We start from the raw sequence: 12607 nt of genomic DNA, 5'->3' as shown, positions 1-12607 counted from the left end.
GAAGACGTTGAGAGAAAAAGAAAAAATTAGATTTAGACTGGCACCAGTCCCCTTGGGATTTTTTTCTCATAAATCTTCAACGGTTTTGAATTTATTGTTTATTTCAAATTTTGTAAAAGGAAAATGTCCCCAACATTTTTTTATTTCCCAGTTAGTCTCCCAAGGTACGTATGGGCTATAGTCTTCACCAGACTGTTTGCAATCACTTACTCAGGTCACTATTTGACACAAAAAAAGCACACTTGTGTTACAGTAATTTAACATTCAAATATAAAAGAGTGAGTTTCACGCATAGTGTGATCATCATATATATATATTACACTCTGCCACTGCGGTATAGAGCACTGTCTTAGCAGATTGATATATATATATATATATATATATATATATATATATATATATATATATATATATATATATATATATATATATATATATATATATATATATATATATATATATATATATATATATATATATATATATATATATATATATCATACAACTGTTTTTGTAATCCTATTAAAAGAGAACTTGGCCTGTAAAACTTGTGAAAATTAAGTTTACTCACAGAAGTCTATTTCTCTCTTTGCTGAAAATATTTATTTGCATGAAAATTTTACAAACCAGATCTCATCTCTGATTAGTAAAGGACATATATCTTTCTTACCATAGCTCAACATATTTTTTAGGACAATTACTGTAAATGTAACTTATAAACCATGTTTTTCCAAATATTTGAACAGGGGGAAGGTCATGTTCTAGAGAAAGGAAATTGAGGGAGGGCTACTTTTTGGAACTTGGAAGTGGTAGAACCAGGGGTTGGGTCAACGTTTTACAAAACACAGACCTGAATCGACCATTCCCCCTCCCCTAGCCCTCCCCAACCCCTATAATCATGATAATATCCAGTTTATTTACAAATCTGCAGCAATTTTAATGTTTTGCAATTTATAAAGTCAACCCATTTCTCCGTCTAGCATCAGTAACTTATGGACATCTGTAGAAATGTACACTGTCCAGTGACATAAGACTTTTACAATACAACAAACACTGCACGTATTTTCAAAGCAAGTTTTGATGTAAAAAAAAATCATATCAAGTTTTCGTACTACGTCCATGATATCATCGTACAATTTACTACAAACATTGTCAATGATCATCGCTAAATTTAAAACAAGCACGAGGTTCGCATTTACACATGGTCGTTTCGCGCCATTTCATGCCTGGGCAGGCGCTGGAAACGTGACGAACACGTGGACACAAGGTGTACACATATGGCAGACACTCGGTCATGTGATCATAATATTATGCGTAGAGTAAGGTCACATTACGTTAGTCTGTGCAGAGTGGAGTACTACGTTTGTACCTAGCCGACTTTCAGTGTTGGCGAAATCGTAAACTCCAGGTCGTGACACGGTTTTACAGGGCTTGTTTAGGTTGTTCCAGTCAATGACTCTTGTATTGTGAACATCTCTACTCAGCCGATATCAAAATGTCGTCAAGAATGGTCACAACGTCAACAACATCCAGACTGAGTCAACGTGATTCCACCGGTCAAGTAAATGGCGACGACGCCGGCCAAATTATGAACATCACTGTAAGTTAACATGTCGTTACATTTGTAAATCAACAGATTTTATACCATGTCATTTGGTTTTGAACTTGACCATCAACCTATAAAGTTGTCATTGTACAAATCTGCATAATTCCGAGAGAGCACATTTCCACCACGCGTTGCCCGTACCAGAGACAGACTCACTCAAAGTCAGAAATGCTGCGTTACACGTTTTCATGTTGTAATTCAGTGGGCTTTTATTTATAAGACTTATCGTCAGATTTCCACTGCAGGTCTCTTCGAAAGTCTTTCTAATATATTCATGTATAGAACAAAGTGATTTCCATTGCGGGGAAATTTACATGTACTGTTGTACATGTGTGTTGCGCAATGTAATTAATAGTGCACAGAGCTACGTCAGGTCATGTTATGGTGGGTATGCAAATCAGCTCGCTGTTCCATTCATAATCATCACACACTGGCCGCGCCTCTACTATGTACCATGTACCAAAGCATACGGGGCATTTCCATGTAGTTAGTAATCCATAACAGTACTATGAGAAAAAAAGCTGACCCACGAAACTCACCACACTAGTCATGTCGAGATAAATACAGCTATAGTGTTTTTGTGTGTGTGTTTTTTTTTTAATATTAGGGTACACCTGTATACCCCTTCTTTTCGGGCTTAGTTGCCAATCCCAGTAAATTGCATATTTAGTTTAACGGAGAGAGCACTTTCGAGTATCCAACCAAGGTATAATATTATATACATGATTCTCTTTGAGCTTTGTACATCAAAGACACCAGTCCACATGGCATTGTAAGATTCTCAACAACTGCAGTGTGGAGTAGCACAAGGCTAAATATATTTGGCCCGTTGCTTATCAGCTTTATATACATATCTGGTACTAATTGGTGCACTCATTTGACAAAACCTCAATTTCCAGCAATATCAATGCACATATAATAACCAGGTATCTTTACTACCAATATATGTATTAAATGCATAAATTGCAGACCAAAATGCAAACTGCTGCTCATTTTATCAAATACTAGATGACAGAAAGGTAAACTTAATTTATTGCATATGTCAATATTATTACAAATGAAGTTTGCCAAAGTTGTTCTGTGATATCAAAACTTGACTACTACTACGATGCCTTTCATTATAACTTGTGTATGGGCCCTCAGCTAAAAAGTTGAAATTGAATGTTTAGTGGTTTTCCTATAAGCATGCAGTCCAGGTGAAGTGCTTTGTGTATTGACAAACATGGTGAGTCATCATGTCGCACTTTACAGCTGCAGCAGAGATATCCAAAGTCCCAACCCCAAAATCCAATATGGCTATCACTTTTAAAGGGAAAAGGTCATTGTAAATTTAATATGTCAGGTCTGTTCAGAAACAATTTATTTTTCCCCAAGTGAATTCTGACATCAATAAGCCATCTTCAATGTGGTGGTCTGAACTTAGGATGAACATAATTTACTAGTATTCTTGCAAAATGGCTGGACAGGTACTTAATCTGAAGTGAGTACATCAATAGACAATTTGAATTCATACACATTTTCTCTTCTTCCAGAAACAGATATGTTTCAAACAAATCACGTGTCCTCCTTCTGTGTAAATGATTTGTTTAAAACATATGTCTGTTTCTCAATCAAAAGTGGAAGAAGAGAACGTGTGTATGAATCTCTAAGTGCTTCCATGTTAAACATAAATTGGGTTATATGATGTATGAACTTTTGCAGTGACCCAGGTTCCTATAGACTGAAAGATTCGTAGTTGTGTAAACTCTGGTTAAATCATTTGTTACTCATCACTTGGTGTTTAGCAAATGATTAACAGGAGTGCTAGCCAACAATGACAAATATGTGTGTGGGTGAGCAAGGCTTTAGGGGTATGCCCCCTTTAGAACTGGTCCTTTGATGCTCACTACAATTATGGCCTAAGCTGTTTAAAAATGCCTAGTTCCTGGCGAGGTCAGCCCTAGTAGCATATGACAACACCTGCTTGTGTGAGTTGAATGACTGCTGTATTTTATTTATTATGAATGACATCAGGTTCGTGAGTATGTAAAATCTTCATGCAAAGTACTAATGAATTGTATTTAGTGTCAGAAAACATAACTTCCCATACATATTAGTAGATTTCTGCAGTGTAATTTTGTGACAGACAATAATAGCCAATCTTTTTACTTACAGGATGCTGACAAAGAGAGTACCTCTGATGTATTACCAGAATACAAGACTGACAATGAACTACCATTACAGAGTAGTGTAGCTGATGTAACCATGGCAACATGTGTCTCATCAAACGGAACTGCTCAAAATAGAAGGTAAAGATTCTCATAAATTTAAAAGAATGTCGTTGTATTGGAAAGTTAAACATATAACAAAAATGAAATCTACAATGACCTCAGCAACTTAAGACAGAGACCATAGTGATGGTAAATTGGTGTCATTGCCTCATCCTGTTGTAATTGGTTTATTGACTTACCGGTAATACAATGCGACATGACATGACATGAGACTGGAGAATATATTATTCATGGTTCCAAGAATCAATTGGATAGTACAATATAGTTACATTGGAATGGTAAATTGGAAAACGAATGCATGATCAAGGTCAGTAGTAGACAGATCGAAAGGTCGCATTCGTTTCCAATTTACCGTTCCAAAGTAACTATATTGTACTGTCCTATGACGTGACATGACACAACAATACAATACATTACATTATACTAGGCATGCAGTACAATCAATACAACAAAGTGTAGTACAGTACTGTATTAATGTCATTTCTAGAGTTACAACATATAGAGTGAAATTAATATTCTTGTGGCATGTCTGTGTGGTGGCAGTGTGACTAACCATTGTAAATAGCTTGTTGGTGTAAGCTTTGTATATGAAGTCATAAGTGCAATCAGAACTGCAATTGTGCAATGTAGTATAGTACAACACAACATAATGCATGTGACCGTATAATAGAACAATTATATAGTTATAAATTAACACAAAGGACACATGATATAAATACAATTCTATACTAAAAGATCAAAGACAGCTACAGTTTAAAACAAGGCAGACATAATAACAAAAGAATAAACAACCTCAAACAGCAGTTGTTATTGCAAATTGCAAATTGTTGCAAATTTGTAAATAAATTATTGAAAAAGGATGCAAGTGTTGTACATGGTAACGTAAAATATGGTAAAATAAAAGGAATTATGCAATCATTTCTATAATCATCACTAAAGGTGACTTTTTGACTTTGATATATACATGTAAAAATACACAAATGTCTAGATGTTTGAAAATGTAAATGAAAAGATGTGAATTTAAAGAATATGTTAATCTAAATACAGCTGTTTGTTCTAATTCAATGAGTTGAACTTACATAAGTATGTTTGAAATTTTAGGTCCACATTCTGAGAAACTGGCTTTTATTATCCATTTCTCTCTTTCATTGGTGTAGCATGATGGACACTACAGGTGATGCAGTGAAAGTGCATGTCGGACTCGCAGAGGCCGATGCAGATCAAGTGGTCCCTGAAGTTATGGAGGAAGATGATGTCAGCGAAGAATTGAGAGACAACCCTGATACAGCAACTGAGACTTCTAGTGTCTTCAGTCAAGACATGGAGATCCTTGATTTGAAGATAGAAAGTGGGTCTGCTGAATCAGGAAGAAATGTTGAAGATTTAAGAAAAGAAGTAGCTGAGAAAAACACAGCATATGAAGAGGAGGGAGGGAGTAGAGTGAGAATTGATGAGTGTGTGTATAGCCCAAGGGATGGGGTTGGTAGGCATGGTGATGAGGTTGGGGTTGGTAGCCATGGTGATGGGATTGGTAGGCGTGATGATCTGCAAAGATCAGATGAGATTACCATATGTTTAGACAGTGATGAGTTACCTCATCAAACTTCATCTGTTGAGAATAACCTCTCAATGGATAAAGATGACGTAACTGAAAAAATTGCTAGAGAGTCAGAATTAGGGCCTGCGTACGTCTACAGTGAAAGTCTAAGGGCTCTCTCACCTTCACAGGAGGATCAAGTTGTACCAATTAATGAGCTACGTCATGATTTAGTAGATGTAGATTATTTGATGCTACGAATGGACCAACCTAGTCCAGCTGGTATCAATTCAGCTGATGACTGTATGGTTGGTGAGAATCTTCAAAATGATCTACCTGATGCTGATCTGTCTCTCAGCTATTTTGTGGATCATTTTGAAAACGAGCCACAAGAAGATCTGTTCTTGTGGCAATATGATTATGGAAATGTCATTTGACAAATTCCGTAACCAAGGTGACTGCTTCTTCTGTATGCAAATGAGACCCTGAGTATTGTTGGTGTATACATATACATGTGTATGGAAGGCAGCATTCAGTGAGAGAATTGCATGTCCAGTAGAATTGGGGCACAGGCAGGTTACATACATGACATAATCAGTGCACTAGGGAACAACCTGTGTTATGCCCTAGCTTGGAAGTATAACACTTCTATGGCCATAGCAAGCTGTTATCTGGGTTTGGTGGGGCTAATTAATGAACCACAAATGTTGCCTATGTACACAATGTAATCACAGCTTACATATTGTTGTTTTGACATATATTTTTAAACGTCCTCAATCAACTCCTGGCTCTAACCATAGACCCTACATGTGTATGGTCTATGCTCTACCTTCAGTTGAAGCACTGTTGACATAAGAAGAGATTTGTTTGGCTATAAATGGGGAAATGACTGATATGCATATTATCATAAGGTGGTTTAATTTGTCTTTTCGGTCAAAGTCTTTAATTCCAAAACTACAGAGCAGATTGAACTGAAATTTGATGGGGATGCATCTGGGTGTGTGTATACATGAAGAAATATCAAGCATATAATAATCTCATGAGTGATATGCAAATTAAGTGTAAAAATGTGAATTTTGGTCAAAAACTTAAATCTCAGAAAGTACTTTGTCAATGAGACTAAAACTTGGTGAGATGTTACTAGAAGTGTTATTCTGCAGATTTTCTGTAAAATGTTTTGACCCTAGCAACAATGACCATGCCCATAGCAACAGCCAAATGGCAGTGTGTTTTGGTCAAATAACATCATAAAAATTTGCCCTTGTCAGGAATAACTACCTGAGTTTAGGACTATAAGAAGGTTTCCGATTCAAATTAATATTCTGTATTTGGTGGGTTTGTATTTCATGTACATATTGCATTGAATGATGTGATGTATAGACATCCTTTGGGAACAGCTATAGTCTTGTATCCTGAATTTGCCAATTGGACAAAATCTCTCCCAACATTTCTCTCATATAGTGTTTTCAATAGATGTCCCCCAAACCTCATAACATGCCTCTCAAATTCACAATGACTTGCTAATAGTGAATTTTGGGCAAAATACAACCCTTACACTAGTTGTCTAGAAATGCTGTTTATCAGAATGTTGTGTTATCAGAGTTGGATTATTAAAACTGGCTTTGAAGGTGCTGTAAAGTCTTCTCCTTATCACACTATCAAACACACACACATTGATACTAAAACAATAGCAGGTGCCACTGATTTGCACGCCATGCTTTTATCAATTTGCTTATGTCTGTGAAAGTTAGACATGGTGTATATGGCAAATATGGCTAACTTTCATGGACATAAACAAACTGATAAGAACATGGTGAATTTACATCAAAGACACCTATTGTTATTTTGCATCAATATATGTCTGCTTGATATAGTGTGATAAGGAGATGACTTTTCAGCACCTTCAGAGCCAGTTTTAACTGACTACTACTGATAAAAACAATGTTCTGATCAACAGCATTTCTAGATAACTAGTGCAAGGGTTGTATCCGACTCACAACACATCCCACAGCGAGTTGATCTTTGTGAGATGTGTCATCCTGCTGCCAATCATACCCACAACCACTGTCCTTCTATATGTATGTGATAGAGGGACAGTGCCAGTGTACACCAACAATACTCCTAAAATAATGGTCTTGTTTGCACACAGAAGAAGCACCACCGTGGAGACCTTGCTCAGTGACTAGAGGCTATGTACTTGTCATAATTGTGTCAAAGAGAAATTTAAGTTTGAGTTGTATGTGCAAAATATTTCTAGCATACTAGTTCATCTAAATTTGAACTGATGGGTAAGTTTGCAGACCATTCATTTTACCAGTTTTACTTAATTACAAGGTTAACTTTTAAAGACTCGATCAATACAATGGCGTTTTTTTATCTGTATGTACATATACAACCCTTGCACTAGAAATGCTGTTGATCCGAACGTCATTTTATCAGTAGAAGACAATTAAAACTGGCTCTGTAGGTGCTGAAAAGTCATCTCGTTATCACACTATATCAAGCAGACATATATTGATACATTATAACATTGGGTGTCTCGTGTGTTATCACACCATTTGTTTATCAGTTTGTTTATGTCTGTGAAAGTTAGTCATATTGCCATATACAATATTTCTAACTTTCACTGACAAATAAACTGATAAAAGCATCGCATGAATCTACATCTACAGTTGTGTTTGAATCAATGTAGGACAATTTGATAGTGTGATAAGGTCAAGACGTTTAGGCACGTTCAAAACCAGTTTCAGTAATCCACCACTGATAAAACAATGTTCTGATCAGAAGCATTTCCAGATAACTGGTGCAAAGGTAGTAAGTGTACACAACAACGACAAGTCCAAAATATAAGGTAATATTTTCGTTATCTTGGACAATGAATCCCTGTGGGATTTTTAATGAAAAGATTTATTTTATGGATACAAGATAATTGTACCATATGATCTATTTCGTGAATCCTTGTTCAAAAGGTCCGATAGTTCCTATGGGACAGGTGAAACAAGAATAAAAATTATTTTATGGATACAAGATATGTATTGTACCATATCATAATCTGTTTGGTGGATACTTGTTAAAAAGGTCCATTAGTTCCTATGGGACAGGTGATTAAAATAGACAACATTGAATGTTGTGAATGCAGTGAAGAGTTTGTTACATTAAACACTCCACTTCAACTAGGTTAAGGGAAGGCTAGAAATAGTTTTGCTACCGCTGTTACTCTTTCAGAGGACGATACAACATTTACTACAACTTACAAATGTTTTGTGGTAGTGTGTGTGTATACTTAATTATACAATAATATCAATTTTTCCAGAGATATTGATAGAAATTTGTGTAAACCGACCAAAAAACTAGTCACTGAGCAAATCCTCTTTATATATATTATCACATAGTTACTACTGTGGAAAGCAAGCTATCAGCAAACAGATAGACACAAACTCACAGTAGGGTGGCGTCTCATATAACGAGTTTTCCCTAAGTTGCCACCACATATGTAGTCAGTGTTTGCACTGTCTTCATAACGGTGTGATTTTGATAGCTATACTTAACCCAAGACACTGCTATCTTAGTTAGCTGATAGCTTGTTTTCCATTGTAATATTATTCAGAATGCTAAAACTCAATTTGAGGAAGGTTTTTATGTCTATAAAAGACTGCATGGATACAGTGGTTATATTATCTTTAGATGTTTGTAATCATTGACATGTGTTTCAAAATGTTAGAGTTTATCACATCATATTTATATATATTTAGTTATAGAATGATGTAGTACTACTGTTGACATATTTGGTTGGTTATTTGTGTGTTTTACATTCTAGCTTTTAGCGCTACTGAATCTCAGTGTGGTAGTGCTATAGGAAGTGTCTGTGTTGTGTATGTCTCTGTGTCTGTGTTGTGTCTGTCTCTGTGTTTGTATACACAAATTAAAAATGAAAATGCCTTGATATTTGGTGGGGATTATCTAGTTTGGAAATTGAAGATTTGAATTATTTGATAAAATATCAGAATATATCAATTAATACCATAGTTTACCACATGGCTGTTATGATATATACCCCCACCCCTCAGTAAATAATTGTGCATTTATTGGTAAGGTTAAAGTTGAGTTCTTGAATCTGAAATTAAGTCACATGATCAAAATCAAGTGACACAATATCACATATTGTCATTATGAATTAACCTTTGCCCAAATATTTATTGTGTGACTCTACAAGATAAATTTGCTAATGACGATGTGTATGACTTCTTACAATACAAAAGACAGCAATAGCCTAAGAACCAATGTTATTAGTGATTGGTGTGTTGTAGACTAGCTAGGCTATAGTAAAAATGATAAGACTGTAGCAGTCAGGAATTCTGATGTGTGATCAACAAATTCAACAGTCACGCCATTAAATATCACTTTGTCAAGGTTACATCAGTTTCAAGACATCCATTTCAAGGGGAGACAGATAATGAGAGGTACATTGAAATAGAATTCTACCTTTACCTTGTAAACTGATCTTGTCCATCTTACATCTGATCTGTGCCTGTCTTGTATATTAATATAGTAAGAAAGTAAGTTTTGTGATACCCATGAGTGATGTAATGTTATCAAACTTACATGCATTCCAATTTGCCAAGTGCTTGGATTATGGAAATACAAAATTATGTGCATGATTTAGGAAATGGTTCATTCCATCACTGACCAAATAACAGTCTAACTAACATTCCATAATTCATAATCAATATTAATAATTTCTCTCATCATTTTTCTGTTAATTGTGTAATGTGTTAATGTGTTTGTATATGTTTATACTTTTCTACTGCAATGATGAAACAGCTTGAAAGCCAGTCTTTGTGTTGAAATTATGGTTTATAGCTAACTTCACTGGGGATCATGTCAACCATCAGGTACTAGCTGACTTGGTTGTACACACATATGGCTTGTGATGCTGTATATATTAGCCTCTGTAGAGACTGGATGTACCTGGCAAGTGCTCGTTTACATCACAGTCTGCGAACTCAGTAATTAAATTTAGTATTTTTTGGCCAACCTGCCTGACATGAGGAAAAGTCTGTGTAAAATTAGCATATCACCTGTTGACATTCATGTTTATTTTATACACGAGTAACATTTTCATGTATGGCCACATGTGGGTAAATTGACATGATCAATGTATAATATAGGTATCCATGAAGAATACTAAATTTGAATAGGGAACTTGCAATCCAAACTGAGCATGCTCAGATGCAAAGGACTATGGGATTATCTGTGGTTATTGTAATACCTAATCTGGAGCTACTGATAAAAATAAACCTCCCACAATGGTCAGGGCAAATATGAATTGATTATCTGTGGTTACAAACAATGCAACATTATTGTTTACAATACTAATTGATTAGCATTTATCACCCCATTTCCCATGATGCAACATTCAACATGGCGGGTTTGGAAGTTCCCTATTACAGAGTTGCAGGCTGTGTGGATCCAAGAGAATTCTTGCCAGGTTCACTACAGCCTTCTATAGCGGCTATTCTGTAATACATATTGTAGATGTCAAATGGTTTGTGACATCAATCCTATGGTATATTGTTGATGTTCACTACCCAACAGTAGAGTTCCAGCTTTTAGTATTTCTAAATGACGATACTTAGTAATATTGTATTATGTATATTTAGAGTTTAAAATTATAATGTAGTCGTATTATATTTTGAATAGTATGAAGACATCATGGTCCTCTTCCTCATAGTGCATAGACTCCACCAATGTTGGTGGAAGGTCTGTGCTTAGTGTAAGCAGATGATAGGTTATTTATATCTTTTTAGTAAACTTGCCAGTTCACATTTACTGTTCTGAAGGGGTGCCTGTTGATCATTACTACATTTAATCGCCTCCATTGCTGTTGTGTTTAATGTTAATCCTCCCTCAAGTAAGTCATTTATTTCATCAAAATTGACACTCGGGGAGTGGCCAGTCATTTACACATACAGTATAGTGTCTCGTGGAACGATAATTTGACTGTAATGTGAGAATTTTGAGCCACTGTGGCAAATGACAATATTTTCAGCATTTCGCAATTTCTTCCACATTTGTGAGTGCGTCAAATGGATAGCATGAGTAGGAAGACAACAAGGCAGCTAATGGAGGACATGAACTATATCTAATAACATTTTTTTTACCAAAAAACATAGAACTATAGCAACTTGAATTATAATTGTGAAGTACTAAAAGAACAAGTGTCTTACAATATATTCATTTTCTTCTGATTTTAAAAACTATAATTTTTCATGCTATGTATTGAAGTATTATTTTTCAGTAGAAATTACACATTTGCATATCTAAGAAAATATAGACAAATATATAACATTGCTTTTTTCATAGCATCCAAGAGTTGAACCAGGGATGTATTGTTTAAGTCCCTGTTTGAACATATATGGACTAGTGTTTCTTTTGGTAGAATAGAGTTTTACTTTCTGTTTGTTCGAGAGTGTGAGTGGAACAAATTAGAACAGCATATGTTTAACTGTCATGTTTACTGACTGACACCACAATTTGTTCAAGATTACAGATTCTGTAGGCTATTGTGTAGTAAGTGACAAACAGAAAGCAATAAAAAACTATAAAAGCAAGACTTTTGGGATCATGTGTTTTAATAGATGTATTTAGATGCATTGGTTGTCTCCCTATACAACATACTGTACCCTCTGAGTAGCCCCAGAAGGCAGCCTTCCCCTCTGAGTAGCCCCAGAAGATAACCGTCCCCTCTGAGTAGCCCCAGAAGACAACCGTCCCCTCTGAGTAGCTCCAGAGGACAACCGTCCCCTCTGAGTATAGCTCCAGAAGACAACCGTCCCCTCTGAGTAACCCCAGAAGATAACCGTCCCCTCTGAGTAGCTCTAGAAGACAACCGTCCCCTCTGAGTAGCCCCAGAAGATAGCCGTCCCCTCTGAATTCCTCCAGAAGACAACCGTCACCACTGAGTGGCACCAGAAGACAACCGTCCCCTTGGAGTAGCCCCAGAAGACAACCGTCCCCTGAGTAGCTCCAGAAGACAACCGTCCCCTCTGATTAGCCCCAGAGGACAACTGTTCCTTCTGAGTAGCTCCAGAAGACAACCATTCCCTCCGAGTAGCTCCAGAAGACAACCGTCCCCTCTGAATAGCCCCAGAAGTCAACCGTCCCCTCTGAGTAGCCCCAGAAGACAACCATCCC

General features: G+C 36.2%; 1 protein-coding gene across 1 annotated transcript; it reads left to right on the top strand.

Annotated features, from left to right (window-relative positions):
• The first annotated feature begins 1353 nt into the window (after positions 1-1353).
• Positions 1354-6964, top strand: LOC144446739 (uncharacterized). The gene is made up of 3 exons (XM_078136564.1): positions 1354-1600; positions 3761-3894; positions 5034-6964. Exons 1-3 carry the CDS (start codon positions 1496-1498, stop codon positions 5848-5850), a joined length of 1056 nt encoding a protein of 351 aa, XP_077992690.1. The 5' UTR covers positions 1354-1495; the 3' UTR covers positions 5851-6964.
• The last annotated feature ends 5643 nt before the right edge of the window (positions 6965-12607 follow it).

Source organism: Glandiceps talaboti, chromosome 15 (assembly GCF_964340395.1).
Source record: "Glandiceps talaboti chromosome 15, keGlaTala1.1, whole genome shotgun sequence".
In the NCBI taxonomy this organism is placed as follows: Eukaryota; Metazoa; Hemichordata; class Enteropneusta; family Spengelidae; genus Glandiceps; species Glandiceps talaboti.
This window is presented reverse-complemented; position numbering and strand designations above follow the sequence as displayed.